Source organism: Cervus canadensis, chromosome 8, assembly GCF_019320065.1.
Source record: "Cervus canadensis isolate Bull #8, Minnesota chromosome 8, ASM1932006v1, whole genome shotgun sequence".
In the NCBI taxonomy this organism is placed as follows: domain Eukaryota; kingdom Metazoa; phylum Chordata; class Mammalia; order Artiodactyla; family Cervidae; genus Cervus; species Cervus canadensis.
This window is the reverse complement of record NC_057393.1, coordinates 89788578-89813906: the sequence shown is the minus strand read 5'-3', so window position 1 is coordinate 89813906 and position 25329 is coordinate 89788578. Positions and strand designations below refer to the sequence as shown.

Sequence of the window (25329 nt, the reverse complement as noted above, 5' to 3'; positions counted from 1 at the left end):
TTCAATTTCCTGATGTTAATCAATTCCTATCCAAAACTAGAATTTTCAAAGGTCAAATTTAATTCTATTTACCTTTCAGCTAGTCCATTTACATCAGAAATATGTTGAGAGTCTTAGGACAATACTTTGAAGCACATATTTCATATGTAACTTCAAAAGCAAAAAATAAGTTAAAAACTGGGCAGTAACCAATTTAACTACCATAAATTAATCTTTAACATAGGAATAAACATTTTTAGAGACTATAATTGACATTTGGCTATTTATATATTGTAGCATGTAAATTAATTTACAGTTTAAATAGTATTCCAAATGCCAAAGAATAAAAAAATACAGAATACAGACAGTCCTGTTTCTGTCTTATGAAATAACCCTTTAGCTAGGGCAGCTTTCAAATCATACTGGTGGTTTAGTCACTAAATCGTGTTAGACTCTTGCCACCCCATGGACTGTAGCCCACCAGGCTCCTCTCTCCATGGGATTCTCCAGGCAAGGATACTGGAGTGGGTTGCCATTTCATCCTCCAGCGGATCTTCCCAACCCAGGAGTCAAACCCAGGTCTCCTGCATTGCAGGCAGATTCTTTACCGACTGAGCTACAAGGGAAGCTCCTCAAATCATATTATTTGAATTAAAATAATCAATAAGTGAGGTCTAAAGAAAGTAGCTTCGTTTTAAAACTTTCTAAGCCATGGGCCTCGGGTGACAGCACTGGAGGGTAGCAGCTGGTCTCTCTCCATGTGCACCTTCCACCCCTCCCAGCTAAGAAGAGGCATTGGGAATCATGGGCCTTGTCTAGGGACATGGAGTTCTCAGAGTTATTAAGTACAGGGAGAGAGCAAAAGTCAAAGCCAATTCGGTGCACTCCAGAGCACGTGAATGGAGAGAACAGGTGCCTGAAGAAAACAGAGTGAACACACCAGCCACATCACCTCCACGGAGGGACCAACCCTCTGCACTCATCATGTCCATCAGTCACAGAGCAAACCGGCCAGAAGCCTCTCACTTCCTCTGCAAGGGCAGCTGACAGACAGGGACTGCTGTCTAGTTACTAGAAGCAAGGCGTGTTACACGAAAGAACTGCTCATTTTTCAAGAGTAGTGAAGCACTAAACTTTGAGAAATTGACACAGTTTAGCACAAAGTTAAATATGTATCTTTGATCCACTCAGCTTCAATGGAAGCTTCTAAAACAAATCTTGACATCAGACTCTTACATATGGTATAAATAGGATAACTTAAATTTCTCACCTCATCATTGGATGATTCTGGCATGAGATGGTATTAAATAGCCATAGGAAAATTACATGTGTAAAAGTCTAGATTTTATCATAGTAGAGAGAACATGAGGTACAAAGTCAGACCTCTTGTTCAAATCATGACTCTTACCCTTTATCAATTTTTGATCTAAAGCAAGTTAATTTCTACAAATGTCACTTTCCCATCAGTTAAACATGAATTAATAAAAGTGACTTTAAAGGGTCATTATGAGAATTGCCTAATAACAGGCACATAGTGCACAGGTTTTCTAGTTTCCCACATCCCTCTTACGGCTATTATTGCAGGCTTTATGAAACAGACATATACCATCTCAGAAAAGAACCCGTCCTCAAGTAAACTAATGACAAAGAGCCAATGACTCCAAGAGTAAATGATGTCACTACTGAGTGCTTGACCTCAACTGCCTCCCAATTAATTTATTGCATTTTCTAGTTTCTAGATACTTCACTGGCAACAAGGAAATGAGAAGGTATGAAATTTAAATTTGTCTGTTTTGCTTATGAGTTTCCAGGCTATAACACCAGGTGTTTTAAAATTACCCAGTTCATCAGGTTTTCCACATACTATTGGTTCAAAGCTCAAGAAAACTGGAAAATCACTATAATTTTATACACACAGATGAATATCTACCTTATATTATTCCATATGAAATCTTAATACACAGAGCAATGTTGTATGTGTTGATAGATACTTTTTGTTCAGGTTTTCTTTGGGATTATCAGTGTAACAGAAAATTCAATAATATGCACTCTGGAGATAAGAACTAGAAAAATCTAACATATTATCTCAAATTACAACTTAGTCATGACAAAAAAACTGCTGCAAGAATAATGAGATATTTTGAGGGCACAAATTTTTCTGATTATTTCTTTTTACTTCTCTTCACTGTATTCATGCTTGGCTAATCACTACACTTAGATAGCATCACTGACTCAATGGACATGAATTTGAGCAAACTCCAGGAGATAGAGGAGGACAGGGAAGCCTGGTGTGCTGCAGTCCATGGGGTCACAAAGAGTTGGACACGACTTAGTCACTGAACAACTACAAGGTAATGAACTTTCAGCTGAGTCCACCAGACCTCTCCAAGTACCCCAGCCTGACAGAGGTCTCTGCTCTTTAAAAAAAAAGAAGAAGAAGAAGCTGGGAAAATCTGTTTTATGACATTATTCTTAAGAGTATCTTTACTCTTATCATAGTGACCGGTCCAGCTATATTTCTGAAAAGCACCCGAGGATTTATAAAATGAAATTCTCAACCAATTTATATCTCCATTTCTCCTCCAGGAGGAGCATACTTCCATTTACGCTGCAGGGCTGCTTCTTTTGATAAGGGGAGTCATTTTATACTTGGAAAAGTTCTCAAAAATCATCAGATTCTTTGATTTTTACAGAGAAGAACACCACATCCCAGATAGTATGCCATCACTAACCAGAAATTGACCTGGGCCTGGAACCTGGGAAGGAGCCATCTCATTTTCTACTTAGACCCCCCTCCAGAGAACATGCTTCATGCTCGCAATTTCTAATACTAAGCTATTTTCAAATTATAGTTGGAAGAATATATAAACAAATTTTAAAAATGATTTTACATCCAAAAGAACAACTGCTAACCACAATTACTATTCCATACAAATGTTTCTTATTTTTGCAGGAAGTGCATTTTGGTGCAAGAAAAAGAAGAGGTTAGATTTGACTTCTTTAGTAACAGAATAAGAAAGTTTCTATGGAAATTAAACAGACACTAACTAATGTTTCATTCACCAAATCAACTTGAGAATATAATTTGATTTTCGAAAAGCTCTGGGCATTTAAAAAAAATCATATCCATATGACTATTAGTTCAACCAGGCACATTTCCACACGACACCTGAATGGTCACTGTTTCCTAGTGGAGCCAGCATTTGTGGCCCAGCTCTCTGGCCGGATGTGGAATGATATGGGTTCTGAGGAGCTTGTGCCCAGAGCTGCTTCAAGGCTGATTTCCTTGGCCAAGTCTGAGTGGAAGAAAACACCCACCCACCTGCCTGGAGTCCCCCGCAGGCTGAGAAACACGGGTGGCCTAGCTGGCTGGGCAAATGGAAGATAAGGCAGACAAACATGATAGAAAAGGATCCCACAGCCTAATTAAGTCTTCTTACCTGCTGAGCAGCATCTGAACATTTTTTCGGAGTTTCTAAAACAGCAGATTGAGAGTCTGGGTTGAAAAGGAAGAAGACAGGCAATATGTTAAAGAGCAGATTTTCCCATTTCTTTGACCAGAAAATGAAACTACAATATACCTTCAACCACAATAAGCACCCAAACACCCAGGCTACTTTCCAGCTATACTTCCATGCTATGAGGACATGACCACTTTTCAGTACATGTAACACACAAAAGGACATGCTCATGTCATTAGGTATTTTTAAAATTAGATCAGCACTATGCCCTTCTTTACACATCAGTCATGATTACTTATCTCAATAGCTAGTTTCTATTTTGTGCCAGGAAGTATCTGCTAAGACAGTCACTGCTCATATTATTCTCTTAAGTCTGTACGGTGATGGAAGCCAACTCTCTAGCCTGGAAGGACAGGGTCCTGGGCACCTTATCTGACTGTTGACAGTTGACCTTGCACTTTCAACAAGAGATGATGTGCCCTTGCTAAGAGGCACTGATATGGTCATCTGAGACAGAATCTAGGGGACTGCAGCTTCTTCATGCTAGAAAACCTAAGGGATAACCAAGGCTATGTTTCCTTCTGTTTTTTAAGCTAGGGGATGCTTTCTGTGAAGCTCACATGGCAGTTACAAAAATAAAGACATTGAGAGAGCCTCCAGGAACTGCCAGCGATTGTGGATTGGAGTCTGAGAACGACTTCTCCTGTCCATCCTTGCATCGCGGTGAGGAACTGAGGCCCAGACACAGCTAGTAGGCAGACAAAGACGAGTCTGTCTCCCCACTGTCCCACTGCTCCCCATCCCAGACGAGCACACAGACCAGATGCCTGACAACACTCTGGGGGATACCTCAGACTTTTCTAATTTAGCAGCATTTTAGTTCATGTATGTGACAGTGCACAGAAAAAGCAAAAGGCATTCATGGGTTAAATCATACAACATGTTGTTAAACTACATTGAAAGTTCATTTCACTTGGATTAAAGCATGGTCTCCACCTGGGCCCCACGAGCTTCCTTCGGCCTTCTCCTCTCCCGCCACCCCGACCTCTGCGCTGTCCCCACCTGCTAAGCACACTCTGGCCACACGAGCCTTCCTGCCGCCCTGGGCACACAGTCCTGCTCCCTCCAGGGGATCTGGTGCGTGGGGATGTCGGCACACACACCCTCCCTCTCCCTGTTCCATGGAGCACCCCATTCCCTGTTGCTCTCTCCACAAAGTCGATCCTCAAACAAAATGCTATAGAATTCACTTGTTTGCCAACTTATTTCTCTATCTTACCTGACTAGATCAAAGTCTATAAAGACAGATACTTTGTAGACTCTTTCCCTTACTGACTCCCCAGCACCTAGAACAGGGCCTGACACACAGTAGATGTGTAAAATATTTGTTGAGTGTTGTGGGAGGGGATGAAAGGTGAGACCAAAGAATGATGAAACTACAGAAGCAAAGCGGGAGCCCCAGGAGAGTGGGCACTGGGCAGGGCACAGGTGGCCATGCGGTTGCTAGGCCTGCACCTAAACTCAGGGTACATCTTTCAGAACAAAATCACTGAGAACAGCATGGCATACTCACTCACCAACAGGTATCACTGTGGCAACAATACTAACAAGCAGCTTTAACACACAAGTGTTTTCCCAAATACTATATTTCACTAAGTTAATCAAAAGATTTGTCTCTTATACTGACAGATCTCTATTTTGAACTCAACACAAGAGCTGGCCAGTTTTGAAGAAAGATCTTTAACATCAAAGCGAGGACAGTTAATAGTAAAGCAAATCCAGGCTCTGGAACACTTCTGTTTTCTGTGGGTTTTAGTCACCTTTAAATCCTCCGAAACACCACAGACTTAAGACAAGACCCTGGGGCTTTGCAGAAATGAGGACATTTTCTCTTCCTTGTCTGTCTATGCAGGCGATGCAGGCAGAGCCCACAGGGTCTATGGGGCGGCGGGGGGTGAGGGGGGCGGTTGTCACAAACAGCCCTTCCCCTTAGAGACACATACAATGTTTCCTAGTTTTTTAAAAAAAATAGTCCTAGGCCACGCAACCTGCTCCAAAAAGCAAACCTCTGGATTCTGATGGTAAAAAGAATGTCACCACTTCACCAAAACAAAGAACTAGAGAGTGTTATCAATATTCCACTGTTTTGAACACCTACATCTAAACTTTGATCTGAATTGAGTTCATCCTCTCACCCTCACCTCTTGAACTACTTCCTTGAATCAGTGTGTTATGACACCTAGGAGAAATTTATACATCAAAATATTCTCTTCCAGATCATAAGCTGGAGCACAGAAGTTCTAGAGGGTCAAGATTTTAAGTGAAAGAAGTGTACAGAATAACTACAAAGTAAGGGGGGAAACAAGTGAGAATAATCAATAGAAGAAAGAAATACAAACGTTGAGGAGAAGGAAAACAGGAGAATAAGAAGGAAAAAGAAGGAGGGGAAGCAAAAGAGTAAAAGGAAGCATGAAAACTCACAAAGGGCTGCCCACCGAGGGACGACACAGGCTGGGCAGTGCCCGGTGAAGGGCCTCTGAGCACCGGGCCGTCAGGAGCCTGTGGGCAGGTGGGGGAGAAACCCGCCGGGCTCCAGTGTCCTCGGAGTGTGGACCCCTCACACGAACTACCAGGGCGCTGGCCTCCCACCCCTCCTCCCAGAGCCGGGGAGCTTTCAGAACCGCCTCTGTCAGCCCTGCCCCGCAGACAGTCCCTCTTCATCACCAGGACGGGTGTTTTCGGAATGACCCAGAGAGAGCTCTCAAGAGCACGTCTCAAACTGCCAACTCCTCCACCCACCTTTCCTAAGGATTGAGAAACTCAGTTTAGTTCAGTTCAACTGCTCAGTCATGTCCGACTCTTTGCCACGCCATGGACTGCAGCACGCCAGGCTTCCCTGTCCACCACCAACTCCCAGAGCTTACTCAAACTCATGTCCTTTGGGTTAGTGAAGTCATCCAACTAGAAGTCCAAGAAACTAGACTGGTTTTAAAAAACATTACTGTCTGAAGTAGAGTGGGAGAAAGAACATTCCTGACAAAAATTTAAATGCTCCATTAAAAAAAAAAAGACAAAAACCTCACAAAAATTTCTGGGAGCTCCACAATTCCAAATATGCTTCAAAAATAATCTCTTTATCATCACAAATAAGTCAGTGACTTACAAAACAAAACATACCTGGATGAAGTTTACATTTGTAGAGAGGACAGGAAGAAAAAGGGTAGGATATGCCACTCTGCTGGGAATGGAAAATAAATCAAATACCCTTCAAAATGCAGAAAATATACCTTCTGAAAATGAACTAAGTAGTCTCTCACAACTTTTACATTTTAATGAAAAATGTGCTTATATAAAATTACTAAATTATAGCTTCTTTAATGATCAATTTGATTCAAATCTAATCAATTTAACTGAAAGAAAATTCATTAAATTTCATTTAAATACCATGACTTATGATTAGCAGCCTAACCAATGGTGGATGTCTTTACTCTGGTACGCCATGTCCTTACACAAATGAAGATGGGGTTAAAAATGTAACTTCCCTAGAAGGGGTCAACCCTGTATTCTGCTTATTTGATTATTTAATAGCCTGGATCTGCCCCTCGTTGCCAACAAAGGATGTCCACACAGAGGCATTAGCCTGCATATATGAGGGGGAAATGCGAGCTGATTTAAAAAAAAAATGAAACAAAAGTGAACATGGAGAATCATCTCCAAGAGACATGGTTTATCTGCTTGAGAGCATTTTATTCCTGAGTCAGGTAGTAGGTTGAGAGATAAACATCATCAAACACCCCTTGGTCCCTTACAGAATCTTGGCTTTTCCTCAAGTGAACACGATTAAATCATCAGGACAAACCTGGAAATGAGTTGAGAATGCTCTTCACACTGTATTTCATCCCACAGAAGCTCCTTTATTTAGAAGCTGTAGAAACAGTTCTTTTGGATACTAGAGGACAGAAGAGTTGTCCTTCTGAGATTATTGCTTTTCGTCTCACAGACACAGGGCATGATACAGCTGTGTTCCCACTTCCCTTTCTACCTTAAACCTGAGGGATAAATGTCAACTCCCTTTAAAAACTGCAAGTCCTTCTGAAATTCATTTCAGTATGCTGGTTCACCTCAGCGCTATACTCAATTCCTTTCAATTTAATCTATTTCCCTCTATCATCTTTTTGTACACCTCACATATTCATAAGCTGCTCAGATATCTTTTTGGAGCCAAGGTGGATTACCATTCTTTCAGCCAGCAAGTAAACACAGGTTTTAGGATTCCTATACAAAAAGTTTGTCACGTTTCTATCAGCTATCCTTCCATATTTTCCTCCAGGACTTTCTGTGCCCAAATTGCTTTTCTAAAATCAATCCTCTGTTCAATCTCTTGACCATTCACATTTTTAAAGAAAGATAATGGACCTGGACTTCCCTGATGGTTCAGTGGTTAAGAATCCACTTGCTAATGCCGGGGACAGGAGTTTGACCCCTGGTTCAGGAAGATTTCACATTCCAAGGGACAACTAAGTCTACGAGCTGCAACGACTGAAGCCAGAGTGCCTAGAGCCCATGCTCCACAACAAGAGAAGCCACTGCAATGAGAAGCCAGAGAGCCACAACTAGAGAAAGTCTGCATATAGCAACAAAGACCCAGCCCAGCCAGAAACAAATAAATAAAATTAAAATTTTAAAATAATTTATTGAAACAAAGAAAGAAAGGGACTTTCCTGGCTGTCCAGTGGCTAAGACTCCATGCTCCCACTGCAGGTGGCCCTGGTTTGATCCCTGGTTGGGGAACTAAAGATCCCACATGTGGCAATGAAGATCCTATGTGCTGCAACTAAGACCAGGAACAGCCAAATATATATATATTTTTTTTTTTTTTAATTTTTTTTAAAAGGAAGATAGTGGCCTTGATTTTCCAAAGATGCACCAAGAATGATCAAGTCACTCTTCACACCTTGACCCTGTTCTCCACGAATTCAAAACTAAAAGCAAGTCTCTCTTTGTGTAAACCTATCAGGTAGCCTTTAAAGGTTGGTGATGAGCCCCTAAAATGGTCCTTGGGCTCTTTCAGCACACACACAAGTCCATCAAACATAATACCTGCATTCATGGGCTGAGTAGATATTTTATTAATATTTATATCTTTTCAAACAAAAAATCTTCATTTATTCAATGTTTAAGTAGATACTGTATCCAAAGGTCTACACAGAAGACAGGTAGTAGATACAGATCAGTTCCTAACCTAAATAATTCAAATGATAGAGGTATGAATAAAATGCCAGGAGGCTCCAGAAGAACCACCGTGGTGGGGGTAGGTTGCATCAAATAAGTAAAGGAAAATGAAGAGAGAGAAGATAAGGAGAAAAGATAACTGAAAAGGATCTCTTCTTATTAACGTATCTGCTACAAACTTCTAGAGCAAGCACATTGACCTCTAATTTCCTTTCCAGCCTGTCCTTCTAGAAGACTTCACTCTACAGACTTCAGATGGTCAGCCTCAGCACCTCAGGCTCCTCTGTGGAGGCAAGAGAAAGACACTGTAGGAACCGAAGATCCCCAAGAACCCACAACCCCTGAGGGCTCACTGCAGCCTCTGCACCTAGATTCACATAGAGGAAGGTCCATTTCTTCACCAGTAGATGAAGGTGGAGAAAGCCAGTTGCACAAAATGGATTGTGGAAAAACAGAAGTGTGGTCCCCGAAAAAGGCAGGAACATGAATCTGAATTAGCCTGCCGTGTGGATTAGTGGGGCTTCCCCGGTGGTACTAGTGGTAAAGAATCCGCCTGCCAATGCAGGAGACAGGGGACCCCAGTTTGATCCTTGGGTTGGGAAGAGGGCAATGGAAACCCACTCCAATATTCTTGCCAGGAGAATCTCTTGAACAGAGGAGACTGGGGGATACGGTCCACAAGTTCACAAAGAGTAGACACGACTGAAGTGCCTTAGCATGCACACATGGGCATTAATAACCAGTGTAAAGAAGAGCCAAAAGACAAATAAAAAGTCAAAGAAAAACCAAGTTGTCAATTTTCTAAGATAGAACCACAAGTCTCTCTTCTTCAGAAAGAAAAATAATCAGGGAGTTCTTTTACTTTAAAACAAAGCTGAAAGGGACCACACGCTGCAAACAGCAATTTTAGCTGTGAAGTCACTACACAGATCACAGTCAAGTGTACTGGAAATAGTTTATCACTATTAATAATCACATTATCAATATTTGTAATTAATATCTATTTTTTTTTAAATGTAGGGTCTATGCATGGTTTTCACTATGTTACTGACATCCTCACTTGGCAGCTTATGACAGGGAGGGTGAATGGTCCCAGAATGAGAACGCCCTACAAAATCCTGCAGAATTATAGTAGGAAAAGCTTAGGAAGGGCTATTAGACCATTTTGGACAAAACAGTTATTGGGCTCTTGGGTTTATTAACAGCTCAGCTGGAGAAAAATAAGTCACTACATTATACTATTTTCTACTTATCCTTATCTCCATCATCCTCTTTAAGAATACACATTTTAAAAGAAGACTAGTTGTTATGTTAAAAATTGCTACTCTGGCATTTTGCAAGTTATATCGAATAACAAAGAAAAAATTAGTTTGCAAACTTCTTGGCCTCAGTTCCAACTATCATCTCTTACCAAACTAAAATTCATATTATCATTAATTAACTTTCTGTCTAGCATTCCTCCAGTTTACAAAAAAAATCAGTAACATAAAATGTTTCATAACATTTTTAAACAGCCCCAAAATTTTAGAGGATAATATAAATGCTTCAGTTAAAGTTGAGAAGTTCACCCTAGGGATGAAAAAAATGAAAACATCACCCTAAACACTGGTGTAAACACAAGATACGAACAGCTGTCAAAATAACTCTCAATGAAATTGATTGATTCTACTGTAGCTACACCTAGCTATTTCCTAACCAGTAAGTAACTTCCAGAAAAACATCTACTTCCACTTTATTGACTATGCCAAAGCCTTTGACTGTGTGGATCACAACAAACTGTGGAAAATTCTTAAAGAAATGGGAATACCAGACCACCTTACCTGCCTCCTAAGAAATCCATATGCATGTGAAGAAGCAACAGTTAGAACTGGACATGGAACAACGGACTGGTTCCAAATTGGGAAAGGAGTATGTCAAGGCTGTATATTGTCACCATGCTTATTTAACTTATATATGGAGAGTACATCATGTGAAATGCCAGGTTGGATAAAGCACAAGCTGGAATCAAGATTGCTGGGAAAAATATCAATAACCTCAGATATGCAGATGATACCATCCTTATGGCAGAAAGTGAAGAACAACTAAAGAGCCTCTTGATGAAAGTGAAAGAGGAGAGTGAAAATGTTGGCTTAAAACTCAACATTCAGAAAACTAATATCATGGTATCTGGTCCCATCACTTCATGGCAAATAGATGGGGAAACAATGGAAACAGTGACAGACTTTATTTTATTTTCTTGGGCTCCAAAATCACTGCAGATGGGGACTGCAGCCATGAAATCAAAAGACACTTGCTCCTTGGAAGAAAAGCTATGATAAACCTAGACAGCATATTAAAAGGCAGAGACATTACTTTGCCGACAAAGGTCTGTCTAGTCAGAGTTATGGTTTTTCCAGTAGTCATATATGGATATGAGCATTGGACTAGAAAGAAAGCTGAGCACTGAAGAATTGATGCTTTTGAACTGTGGTATTGGAGAGGATTCTTGAGTGTCCCTTGGACTGCAAGGAGATCCAACCAGTCCATCCTAAAGGAATCAGTTCTGAATGTTCATTGGAAGGATTGATGCTGAAGCTGAAACTCCCAATACTTTGGCCACCTCATGCGAAGAACTGACTCATTTGAAAAGACCCTGATGCTAGGAAAGATTGAGGGCAGGAGGAGAAGGGGATGACAGAGGATGAGATGGTTGGATGACATCATCGACTCAACGGACATGAGTTTGAGCAAGCTCTGGGAGTTGGTGATGGACAGGGAAGTCTGGTGTGCTGCATGCAGTCCATGGGGTCACAAAGAGTTGGACACGACTGAGCAACTGAACTGAACTGAAGTAACTTTTAACATAAACAAATAAAAATGTACTTAATAGGATACTTTAAGTTATATAATTTTCCCTTTAAAACTAAATTGTTTTACATGCTCGTTTTTTTCAGGTGTTACATAAGCACCCTCTCATCTCTGAGATCTACCTCGACCCTTGATCAACAGTTCTCTGTACCACAAGAAAGGCAAAGCCCTACGTAGAACATGTTTCTTATGTCACACCTCTTGTTTGTGGTTTGTTTCAGAGAGTACAGTCCATCAAGTACACACGAAGCAGTGTTTCAGAAGCATCGGCCTTTAAAAGGGGGTACACAAGGCTGGGTGTGGGCTCCCACTCAGTGCCTCAGTGGAAAGAAAGAAGAAGCAAATGCATCATTTCGGGATGAGGAGAAAAACAGAGGCTGTGAGCAGTAGGCCCCCTCTGCAGATCTTTGGACAGTAGTCTGAAATAAAGTCACTGATGGTGTGAGCCACTGTTGGCTTTAAAGGGACTCATAAGGAATATAATGACTGCATTCTGGATGCTAATCTATGCTTTCACTCTTAGATAATTCTCAAAGTATCCCTATGCAGTAGGTGTTATCTCTGCTACCATTTTACAGGTGCAGAAACCAAGGACAGAAGTTAGGAAACCTACCCAAGGTTACAAGCTGATACACAGCAGAGCCCAAGCTCCCTGGTCACGCTCTTCACAGAGGTCCCAGCTAGGCTTTCACCCAACGTCTTTCTCTCAATAAGCCCATGGGAATAAAATACCAAATTCTTAACTCTAACACCATGCTATGATACTATTTAGGAAAATTTGATGAGGGAGAGATTTCTGAATTCTAATAATACCCTTCCATTTACTCTTCCCTGATGGATCAGATGTCAATATTCCTGATCAGTCCACTAAGAAGAAGCTGTGATTTATTAAGCCAAAATGAAAAGGGAAGCAAGGAGTAAGACAACCAAATTCCATAAAAACATTGTTATACAAATATGATTCTTAATTCAATACAATGAAGTGCTTTTCTAGGTTTGGGCTCCATAAAAAGCTGATGCAAATGTCATGCTACCTCCAAAGTCCTTCAAAAATAACACAAAACACTTTACGACAACACAAGGGACAAAAAGAAATAAAACAATCAAAAAGAAATATTTTTTAGAAAAATGTTACATCTGAACAGCGTACAATTTTTTAAATTACTTAAAATTTAGATTTAGTAGAATGTACAGCTTCATCTTGCCTCTGTCAACTATCTCTGAAGGCAAAGAAAAAAACTAACAAAAGCTCTAAGAGAGTAGTAAGGGAAGAGGCAGGGAAGGAGGTGAGGTGGCTGCCACCTCTGAAGCCAAGAGACAGAGAGCTCCCTTTTGAGCTTTCAGCCCATATGGTGGGTGGCTTCCTTCCAGGTGGGGGCTTCAGCTGGGCCCCAAAGCAGTGGTTCTCAGACTCTGTACACAGTACTAACTGGATAGCTCTAGTTTCCCAGTCCCCATAACTATGAAGATAGGGTGTAAGAATTTTCAATTTAACAAGCTTCCCAGTGATTTAGCCTGATTTATGTGAAGATTATAATCTAAGAAATACTTGGAAGAGAAACCCAGACTCACTACTCAGCAGGTGCTTCACAGATATTTGATGTTACTTTCAGAACATACACTCGTCCTGCGGGCCTACCTGTGTCAGCATCCTTAGGCTTGTGTTCTTCATCAGGAGGTTTAGATGGTGGCCAAGCAGCTGGGACTCTCCTGGGGAACTGCCCTTCGATATAATCCAGTGAGTGTGTGGGTTGACTAACTGCAGCCCAGGTGTAAAGTTGATCTTGCTATATTAAAAAAAAAAATTAAGCTATTTTAATTCAATCACAAAAAATGGAGTCTTCTTGATTGATATTTGCAACATCCTTTCTATCATAAATATATGTGTGGTAGGCATATATATAGATGCAAACATACATAAAACATGAAACAGCATTTTATACTATTCAACGTAGATTCATCACATAAACTTTCTTTCACACATTTTGTTTTCATAACCATATGTGTTTCAACTTCTATGGTAAAATTTAAGTCTCTTTCTTTGGAGGTAAAAGGCCATGTGGGTCTGCAGGGAATTACAAGTTCAGAAAATCCACCCAATCACAGAGTCCCCTGACTAACCATCTTCAATGCACTGGAATGATGTCCCTTTAAAATCTGTGTAAACACTTGTGGCAAAATCAGAGAACAGGCAGTGCTGGGCACTCAAGGACAATAAACAGCTTCCTCATCTTCAACAACAGAAAGCCCAGGAAACTAATTATCCTCAATCCAGGTCGGGAACAGTTTAGGAGAGGAACTATAAAAAAGTAAGTGAACTTGCCAAGAAAAAAAAGAACTGGACAGGGATCTGGCAAAGAAAGCTCTTCCCAGCTGGAGACCAACAGAATCTGGACAGAATGAGAAGCAGGCTCATAGCTACATCTTGTGCCAGGAAGCCAAGTGGGAACCTTAGAAAGGAGGCCACTCTGAGGCTGTAGACCCCTTTGGAAACTGCCTGCTAAGATTTCAGGGTAACAGGTGCTTCAGGATGCAGGCACCAATGTACACAAGCCCTAGGTTCTCTTCATGACATCCTCCTTACTCACAGGTATATTTCCCTAAACCTTTTGATCAACACAGCAAATAAAGCAGAGAGAGTAATTGAGTGGTAGAAACAAAAACAAAAAACATGATGTAAACACTATGCTGAGTCAAGTTGAACTTGAGTCAACCAATGGAGAGGTATTGCTATTTCCAAAAATTTGCTTCACAAATTGATTGAAGAACTTCATAAAATATTCTTCAGTGTCAACAGTAAAATACAATGTATATATCAGTTAGTTTAAGCTTCACCTTTAGGGACAGTCACTGCCCGTATCCAAGAACTCAGATTCTCAGGTCTGAATCAGGAACGGTCCCACTGTAGACCCTTCAGCCAGTCATATCTTTCACGTACCTACATCTTGATTGACACCAGGTCTATTGAATATCAGAAATAACTTTTTATTGGAAAAATGAGTGGTTTAATTAACATGATATAAGAAATGAGCTCTCGTTGGTAAAAGTAAAGGAATCCAATGGACGTGGACCAGCAAATCCCTGTCCAGGGATTAGACATCAGAGAATATCCTCATTCTGGCAAGAACAAGGTGAGATGTGGGCAAGGGGCAATATCAAGGCTCAGCGTCCCCTTCACATCCAGAAAATGTAAGCCTCTCGTGGAAGGAGCAGCCAAGCACCTGGCAGGAGGTCGAGTTGTATGTTTCCCGAAAGGGGGCTCTGACTCAGAGAGCTTCATCATCCTAACAATAAACCCACCCAGTCTCAGACTCCATTTGCTCCACAGAAAAGAGTCAGCGCCAGCAGCCATGGGGACAAGTGGTTTCACTCAGGATTTCAGCATTCAGCAAATATGAAGTTTGCTAAAAGCGCTCCATAAAAGCCTACATAAACCACAGACAGCCTGGCCAGTCCTGCAGTCTTTCAGCCCCACCCCAGGACTGGAACACACTGGACCTGTAAGGTGACAAAACCTCTCCTTCATCATACAGCTCCACAAGCAGGGAATAAGCAAGAACTAAGTTCTGTTGTAGTTCTTAAAGAATCAAATGTCAACTCTTCCACCTGTCTTTTTTCTATAACCCTCCTATTCATCCTCCCAAGTTCATCTCCCCACATGTCCCCAGTCAAGCTCTACTCCACTGGAATGCCCCAACCTAGCCTTCCCCAGGCACAGCATCTAACCAAAGATTAAGTCCCACTGGGGTCTCCCCGGACCCCCAAATCACAGCATGTTAGCCCCGCCTCTTGTTGACAGTTAATAGCACGCAATCCAGGTCAGTGGCTGAACCTGTTTCTGAGTACACTTCGCCTTCCTTTAACCACCGGAACTACTTCAACACAGGAAGTGTGTACACAAATCCTGTAAAATTTCCAAGCACTCCATAAAAGCCACTTAATGTCTACTGAATTAACACATTTGTCAGATAAGAAGAAAAAGCAAGAGGGATGGTTTATCAACATGAGAGCAGCTAGAGCTGTGATCTCATTTTTTTCATCTGCTTATTAACAAAAGTACCAGAGGGGTACTTTGTGTGCGTTAAACAGAAAACAAAGGTGTCAAGCGATCCATTATATCTAAACCTATTCACAACTGTACCATGTAAAGAAAAACACAGGGCAGACAAAACTCCTAGGATAGAACCAGAACTGCACCCCAGACACATCTCCTAACTTTATACCTTCATGTTCTCACCAGTAGCTCAGAAATAATTCCTGTTGTTGTCTTTCTGCAGGACTGGAGTGAGCAGGGCAAATGCTACATGAAAACAGCTGTGTAAACCACATGGTGTAATTCAAACATAACTACCACAACAAGTACTTGCTTTGATTTCTTTTTTTAATTTTTATTTTTGGTACATTAAATTTACTCATAAAGAATTCTAAAAATGTGCAATTTTGCCTTTTTAACAAAGTATAATAAAACTCCCTAAACAATACTTGATATTTACAATTCAAAATCAAGTTAGCAGAATATTAAATATTTACAAAACTGTATCTTTTAAAGGGCTTCCCTGGTGGCTCAGACGGTGAAGAATTTGCCTGAAATGTGGGAGACCTAGGTTTGATCCCTGGATTGGGAAGATCCCCTGGAGAAGAGAATGGCTACCCACTCCAGTATTCTGGCCTGGAGAATTCCATGGACTGTATAGTTCATGGGATTGCAAAGAGTCGGACACAACTGAGCAACTTTCACTTTCACTATCTTTTAAAAAATATTCTTTAAAATTTTAATTGGAGGCCAATTACTTTACAATATTGTAGTGGTTTTTGCCATACATTCACATGAATCAGCCACGGGTGTACATGTGTTCCCCATCCTGAACCCCTCCCACCTCCCTCCCCACCCCATCCCTCAGGGTCATCCCAGTGCACCAGCCCTGAGCACCCTGTCTCATGCATCGAACCTGGACTGGTGATCTGTTTCACATATGATAACTCACATGTTTCAATGCTATTCTCCCAAATCATCCCACTCTTGCCTTCTCCCACGGAGTCCAAAAGTCTGTTCTTTACATCTGTGTCTCTTTTGCTGTCTCGCATATAGGGTCATTGTTACCATCTTTCTAAACTCCATATATATGCGTCAATATACTGTATTGGTGTTTTTCTTTCTGACTTACTTCACTCTGTATAATAGGCTCCAGAAGTTACTTGCAACTTTGTAGAACTGACATAAAAGAATGGCTCAAAACTGGGAGAATTTTCCTTCATTCCTAAAAAGAAAGTGCATCCAAGAAGCTGTGAAGACTCTTGAGTGCATGAGGCCTTTAGTTTCAGTACCAGAGCCTGTCTTTGTGCATCTAAGAACTTTACACAGGTGAGGGGCTACTTACAACACTGGGGTGGACTGCCGGAGCTCCATTCCCTCCAGCAGCAGTGTAGTAACACTGACCTTTGGCCTCAACCAGCACAGTATGTAGTTTGCACATGTTGATTAAAGATACTCAGTTTGATTCAGAACCTTGGGACTTTTAAGTAATTGAGCCTCTTCAGAACTCTTGGCTGTAAATGTCGTTTGCCTAACTTTCTGGGAGTCATCTGCACTTTGGAAAGGACAGCCAACCCACTCAGGTGCCACAGGCCCATTCACTGGGACAGATGGTCAAGCTAAGCAGGGTCACGGTTTCCCTTACAATGTTTAAGACTCTTCAACATGTAATGCCATCAGTTACCAGTGCGCAAAACAAACAAGGCATCAAATAAGCCACCACAGAGGCAGGAAGAATGACAGTGACAGGGTGTGAGGAGGGTGCAACCCAGTCCCCACTTAGCAAATGCTCACTAGAAACAATGGAATGAGTGGACAGATGCAAGCCTCCAACAGTTTGTGCTCAAACAGGAATGCATTACAGCTGTATAACATTAGGCAAAGTCACTACCCACTATGCCCCTCCACATGTAGCACGCAGTGTAAACTAACTGTGACCTTCCTTTGATAAAGGACCTAGGATTCTAAGTAGTGACTTAAAATACTGAACCTACTAACTGCTATACTAACAAGCTGACTCATGTAATTTTTGGAGATTATAAATGATGCTGGCTTTTTAAAATACCCAGTAATATATATGTATTTATTATTCTAGGTGCTAGCTCCCATTTTCTCAGTGCACTTTCCTTTCCAATTTTCAATATTATAAAAACTAGAAAATAAGGTAGAAAATTGAGTGTTCTGCTTAAAAAAAAAAAAAAAAAAGATTAGTGTTTTGTCCTAAGGTTGCATTCTACTTCAGTCTGTACATGCCACTTTCTCCATTCTTGGAGATACAAAATGCGAGCACAAGCTTTAAAATATGACAAATTACATAGAGCAAATTGGCTGGCGCCACAACTACCTGCTTGCCACAGCACTTGGAAACTGAGCCCACGCTTTCAGGAAAATGACTATGTAGTTGAAAGAATCGGTCTGATCTGTTTCTAGCTGATGAGGACATCTTCTGAGGAAATGCTAAATGCTCTTTAGGCTCACTGACTGTGGTTGCTTCTGGAGAGAAGCTTCATAAGAAAGAAAACACTGCTAGCAAATATTCCCAAGTTCAAGTAAGGGATTCACTTGGGAACAGGTCTCATGGGTAGGCAGCTGAATGCTTTGTGTTCTGTGGGTCTCATGTTTATGTTTTACCATTCTCAATTCAGAATGGCCTCATTGGAGATAGCACTCAGCACACGAACTTTCAAAGACAGCTGGAAATTTCTCTAAGGCTTCTGACGACTGAAACACAGCTGTACAATGTCTAAATTCATTTCCTTCAATTAGAATGTTTGTTTTAGTTTTTTGCTGTGTTTAGTATAATAACGCTAACTTCTTACATTTATCAAAATAGCTATAAGAGGGTGGGCAGGACTGAGTTAAGGGGTGTGTCCAGAGATGGCTATGGACTTAGAGTTCTGTTAGGCAGCATGTCTGCTGACGGTAGGGCTGTGTTCCCAACCGGTTGGTTGTTTGGCGTGAGGCATCCCAGTACTGAAACTTACAGGCTTGAGTGGAGCCAGGTCTCCATATCAGGGGCCCACAGTGTCTGCCTCTGACTCCAGCCAGAGTTCACATAGGCCCCTGCTGTGTCTGCCATCAGCTTTTATGACTCCAGAGAGAGCTACAGTTGCCTCCATGCCTCTCCAGGAGACCCTCCAAGACATGCACTGTGATAAAACTGAAAAAATTAAACTTGGGGAAAACAAGATTTGATGTCTGGATCCCAAGTCAGAGGCAGGCCTGCCCAGCTTGAAGCTTTGCTCTTCAGAACACAGGCACAAGTCACCCCTAACAAGAAATCAACACAAACAACCCAACCAACATTTCCCTCCAAGGGCAAAAACAAAAGGGAGAAGTAATACAACCCTAAAGCCTGGGAAAAGGAGACCCCAAGTGGAACAAGTCAGAAAAAAGTGATGAAAAGACAGAGAAGTACAGTACAAATGAAAGAGCAAGGCAGAAACTAACAAGACCAAATAAATGAAGAGGAAATAACCAATCTCCCTGAAAGAGGATTCAGAATAATGAGAGTAAAGATGCTCTGAAGACTTGAAAATAGAATGGAGAAAATGCAAGAAGCATTTAACACAGTTAATACAATCACCAAGGACATAGAAGAAATAAAGAATAAACAAACAGAGATGAACAACACAATTACTGAAATTAAAAATACTCTAGAAGGAACCAATAGCAGAATAACTGACAGAGGAAGAGATAAGTGAGCTGGAGGATAGAGTGGTGGAAATAACTGCTGAAGGGCAGAATAAAGGGAAAGGAATGAAAAGATTGAGGATAGCCTCAGAGATCTTTCGGACAATATTAAACAAATCAACATTCCAGTTATGGGGTCCCAGAGGAAGTAAAAAAAGGCACTGAGAAAATTTTTGAAGAAATTATAGTTGAATCCCCCACATAGGAAAGGCAATAGTCAATCAAGTCCAAGAAGCACAGAGAGTCCCATACAGGGTAAACCCAAGGAGAAACACATTGATACACATATTAATCAAGCTAACAGACATTAATATTAATATGATACACATATTAATCAAGCTAACAGAAAGAATATTAAATGCAGCAAGGGAAAAGCAACAAGTGTCATACAAGAGAAAACCCAGACAATTGCCAGTGGATCTTTCAACAGAAACTCTGTAGACCAGAAGGGAATGGCAGGATATATTTAAAGTGCTGAAAGAGAAAAATCTATAACCAAGATTATTATACCTGGCAAAGATCTCATTCAAAATTGATGAAGTAAAAAGCTTTACAGACAAGCAGAAGTTACGAGAATTCAGCATCACCAAACTAGCCTTGCAATAAATACTGAAGGTACTTTACATAGCCAGTAAATACAAAAGAAAGACCTAAAAAATAATAATAATAATCAAGAAAATGTCATTAAGAACATATGTATCAATAATTACCTTAAATGTAAATGAATTAAATGTACTAATCAAAAGACACACACTGACTGAATGGATACAAAAATAAGACCTATTTATATGCTGCCTCCAGAAGACCCACTTCAGACCTAGAGACACACGCAGACTCAAAGTAAAAGGATGGAAAAAAATATTCCATGTGAATGGAAACCAAAAGAAAGCCAGAGAGCAATCCTTATTTCAGAAAAAATAGACTTTAAAATAAAGAATATTATAAGAGACAAAGAAGGACACTACATAATGATCAGGGGATCAACCCAAGAAGACATAACAATTATAAATATTTATGCACCTAACAGAGGAGCATCTAAATACATAAGGTAAACACTAACAGGTGTTAAGAGGGAAAACTTACAGCAACATAATAATAGTAGGGGACTTAAACACCCCACTTACACCAAAGCACAGATTATCAAAACACAGAATCAATAAGGAAACTCAAACCTTAAATGAAACATTAGACCAAAGGGACCTAATTGATGTCTTCAGGATTTTCTATACAAATGCAGAAGAATACTACTTTCTTCTCATTGCACATTGAACATTCTCCAGGATAGACCATATCTTGGGCCACAAATCAAGCCTCAGTAAATTTAAGAAAACTGAAATTGCATCAAGTGTCTTCTCTGACCACAATGCTATGAGACTAGATATCAACTACAGGAAAAAAGTGCAAAAACACAAACTCATGGAGATTAAACAATATGTTACTAAATAACAAAGAGGTTACTGAAGAAATTCTTAAAAGAGATGGGAATACCAGACCATGTGACCTGCCTTCTGAGATATCTGTATGCAGGTCAGGAAGCAACAGTTAGAACTGGACATGGAACAACAGACTGGTTCCAAAGAGGAAAAGGAGTACGTCAAGGCTGTATATTATCACCCTGCTTATTTAATTTATATGCAGATTATATCATGAGAAACGCTGGGCTGGAAGAAGCACAAGCTGGAATCAAGATGGCCAGAAGAAATATCAATATCTCAGATATGCAGATGATAACACCATTGTGGAAGAAAGTGAAGAAGCACTAAACAGCCTGTTACGAAAGTGAAAGAGGAGAGTGAAAAAGCTGGCTTAAAACTCCACATTCAGAAAATTAAGATCATGGCATCCAGTCTCATCACTTCATGGTAAATAGATGGGGAAACACTGGAAACAGTAACAGACTTTATTTTGGGGGGCTCCAAAATCACTGCAGATGGGGACTGTAGCCATGAAATTAAAAGATGCTTGCTCCTTGGAAGAAAAGTTATGACCAACCTAGACAGCATATTAAAAAGCAGAGACATTACTTTGCCAACAAAGGGTCTGTCTAGTCAAACTTATGGTTTTTCCAGTAGTCATGTATGGATGTGAGAGTTGTTGGACCATAAAGAAAGTTGAGCACTGAAGAACTGATACTTTTGAACTGTGGTGTTGGAGAAGACTTGAGAGTCCCTTGGACCGCAACGAGATCAAACCAGTCCATCCTTAGGGAAATCAGTCCTGAATATTCATTGGAGGGACTGATGCTAAAGCTGAAACTCCAATACTTTGGCCACCTGATGTGAAGAACTGACTCATTTGAAAAGACCCTGATGCTGGGAAAGATTGAAGGTGGGAGGAGAAGGGGACGAAAGAGGATGAAATGGTTAGATGGCATCACTGACTCAACGGACATGAGTCTGAGTAAACTCTGGGAGTTGGTGATGGACAGGGAGGCCTGGCATGCTGCAGTCCATGGGATTGCAAAGAGTTGGACACAACTGAGTGATCGAACTGAACTGAACTATTGAAGAAATAAGAAAGGAAGTCAAAAGATTCCTAGAAACAAATAACAATGAAGACATGATGACCCAAAACCTATGGGATTCAGCAAAGGCAGTTCTAAAAGGGAAGTTTATAGCAACATAATCATGTGTCAAGAAACAAGAAAAGCATCAGATAGACAAGCTAACTCTACATCAAGAGCAGCTGGAAAAAGAACAAAAAAACCCCAAAGTCAGCAGAAGGAAGTAAATCATAAAGATCAGAGCAGAAATAAACGAAAAAGAATGAAGGAAACAATAGCAAAGATTGATAAAACTAAAAGCTGGTTCTTTGAGAAGATAAACAAAACTGACAAACCATTAGCCAGACTCATCAAGAAAAAAAGGGAGAAAAATCAAATCAACAAAATTAGAAATGAAAAAGAAGAGGTTACAATAGACAACACAGAAATACAAAGGATCATAACAGAATATTATACGCAACTATATGCTAATAAAATATATAGTCTAGAGGAAACAGATTCTTAGAAAATGTCAACCTCCCAAGACTGAACCAGAAAGAAATAGAAATTATGAACAAATGAATTACAAACACTGAAATGAAAACAGTGATCAAAAATCTCCCTAAGAAACAAAAGCCCAGGGCCAAATGGCTTCACAGGAGATTTCTATCAAACATTTAGAGAAGAGTTAATGCCTATTTTTCTGAAACTCTTCCAAAAAATTGAACAGGAAGGAACACTTCCAAACTCATTCTGTGAGGCCACAATCATCCTGACGCCAAAACCAGGCAAAGACAATATGAAAAAAAGAAAATCACAGGCCAACATCACTGATGAACATAAGATGCAAAAATCCTCAACAAAATTCTAGGAAACCGAATTCAACAACACATTAAAAAGCTCATACACCATGATCAACTCGGGTTTATTTCAGGGATGCAAAAATTCTTCAATATATGCAAATCAATACACCATACTAACAAACTGAAAGATAAAAACCATATGATCATCTCAATAGATGTAGAAAAAGCCTTCAACAAAATTCAGCACCCATTTATTATTAAAACTCTTCAAAAAATGGGCATAGAAGGAACCTACCTCAACATAGTAAAGGCCATATATGAAAAGTCCACAGCAAACATTATTCTCAATGGTTAAAAACTAAAAGCATTCCCTCCATGATCAGGAACAAGAGAAGGGTGTCCACTCTCACCACTATTATTTAACATAGCTTTGGAAGGCCTAGCTACAGCAATTAGAGAAGAAAAAGAACTAAAAGTAATCCAGATCAGAAAAGAAGTAAAACTTTCACTGTTTGCAGATGATGTGATACTCTACATAGAAAACCCAAAAGAAACTATCAGAAAATCACTAGAGCTAATCAGTAAATTCAGCAAAGACTTGGGATACAAGGTCAATACACAGAAATCACTTGCATTTATATATACTAACAAAGAAAAATCAGAAAGAAAAATTAAGGAATCAATACCATTCACCATTACAACAAAAAGAATAAAATATCTAGGAATAAACCTACCTAAGGAGACAAAAGACCTGTATACAGAAAACTATAAGACACTGATGAAAGAAATCAAAGACGACATAAACAGATGAAGAGATAGTCCATGTTCCTGGGTGGGGAGAATCAATATTGTGAAAATGACTATATTGCCAAACGCAATCTACAGAATCAATGAGATCCCTATCTAATTAACAATGGCATTTTTACACAGAACTAGAACAAAAAATTTCAAAATTCATATGGAAACACAAAGGACCCCAAATAGCCAAAGGAGTCTTGAGAAAGAAGAATGGAGCTGGGGGAATCAACCTTCCTGGCTTTAGATTATACTACAAAGCTACAGTCATCAAGACAGTATGGTACTGGCACAAAAACAGAAATATAGACCAATGGAACAAGATAGAGAACCCAGACATAAACCCATGCACCTATGGGTACCTTATCTCTGACATAGGAGGCAAGACTATGCAATGGGGCAAAGACAGCCTCTTCAATAAGTGGTGCTGGTAAAACTGGACAGCTACATGCAAAAGAATGAAATTAGATCACTGCCTAATGCCATACACAAAGATAAACTCAAAATGGACTAAAGACCTAAATGTAAGACCAGAAACTATTAAACTCTTAGAAGAAAGCATAAGCAGAATACTCGATGACATAAATCAAAGCAAGATCTTCTATGACCCACCTCCCAGAGTAATGGAAATAAAAACAAAAATAAACAAGTGGGACTTAATTAAACTTAAAATCTTTTGCACAGCAAAGGAAACTATAAACAAGGTGAAAAGACAACCCTCAGAATGGGAGAAAATAATAGCAAAGGAAACAACTGACCAAGAATTAATTTCCAAAATATATAAACAGCTCATACAACTCAATACCAGAAAAGCAAACAACCCAGTCAAAAAGTGGGAAAGGGACCTGAGGAGACATCTCTTCAAAGAAGACATACAGATGGCTAACAAGCACGTGAAAAGATACTCAACATCACTCATTATTGGAGAAATGAAAATCAAAACTACAATGAGATACCACATTACACCAGTCACAATGGCCATCATCAAAAAGTCTGCAAACAAAAAATACTGGAGAGGGTGTGGAGAAAAGGGAACACTCTTGCACTATTGGTGGGAATGTAAACTGATACAGCCACTATGGAAGGTGGCATGGAGATTCCTTGAAAAACTAGGAATAAAACCACCACATGACCCAGCAATCCCACTCCTAGGCATATACCCTGAGGAAACCAAAATTGAAAAAGACACATGTACCCCAAGGTTCATCACAGCACTATTTACAATACCTAGAACATGCAAGCAACCTAGATGTCCATCGACAGATGACTGGATAAAGAAACTGTCATACATATATACAGTGGAATACTACTCAGCCATAAAGATGACTGCATTTGAATCCATTCTACTGAGGTGGACGAACCTAGAGCCTATTATACAGAGTGAAGGAAGTCAGAAAGAGAAATATAAATACTGTATACTGACACAGACATATGGAATCTCAAGAGATGGCACTGATGCATTTATTTTCAGGACAGTGATGGAAAATCAGACACAGAGGACAGAGCCACGGACATGGCAGGAGGAGAGGAGGGAGAAGACGATGTGTATGGAGAGAGTAACATAGAAATTTACATCACCATATGTAAAATAGACAGCCAATGGGAATCTGCCGTGTGTCTCAGGGAACAAACAGGGGCTCTGTGACAGGCTGAAGGGTGAGATGGGGAGGGAGATGGGAGGGAGGTCCAGGAGGGAGGGGACATGGGCGTACCTATGGCTGATTCTTATTGATATATGACAGAAAACCACAAAATTCTGTAAAGCAATTATCCTTCAATTACAAAATTAAAAATACTAGGCAGGTGGCAGTCACTGCTGTCTGGAAACACATGAATAACCAGACATCTTCAAGAACATTCTTGAGTTTCAGAATTGTAAAGTGTTCTCTGAGGAATAAATGGATTCAGTCCTTGCCCTAAAAAACTTGACAGTTATCATTTGAAAAATAATATTCAATTATACAAAACAGCACAAATTTCATAGAAGAATAAAATAAATTAGAC

The 25329-nt window shown here is 40.1% G+C and overlaps 1 protein-coding gene across 1 annotated transcript in view; it reads right to left on the bottom strand.

Moving 5' to 3' along the window:
• LOC122446681 (formin-2-like) overlaps window positions 1-25329 on the bottom strand; it is a 336772-nt gene that overhangs the window by 205039 nt on the left and 106404 nt on the right. The window contains 2 exon segments of the mRNA XM_043477163.1: window positions 3420-3475; window positions 13159-13306. Coding sequence (XP_043333098.1) covers window positions 3420-3475; window positions 13159-13306 — 204 coding nt within the window.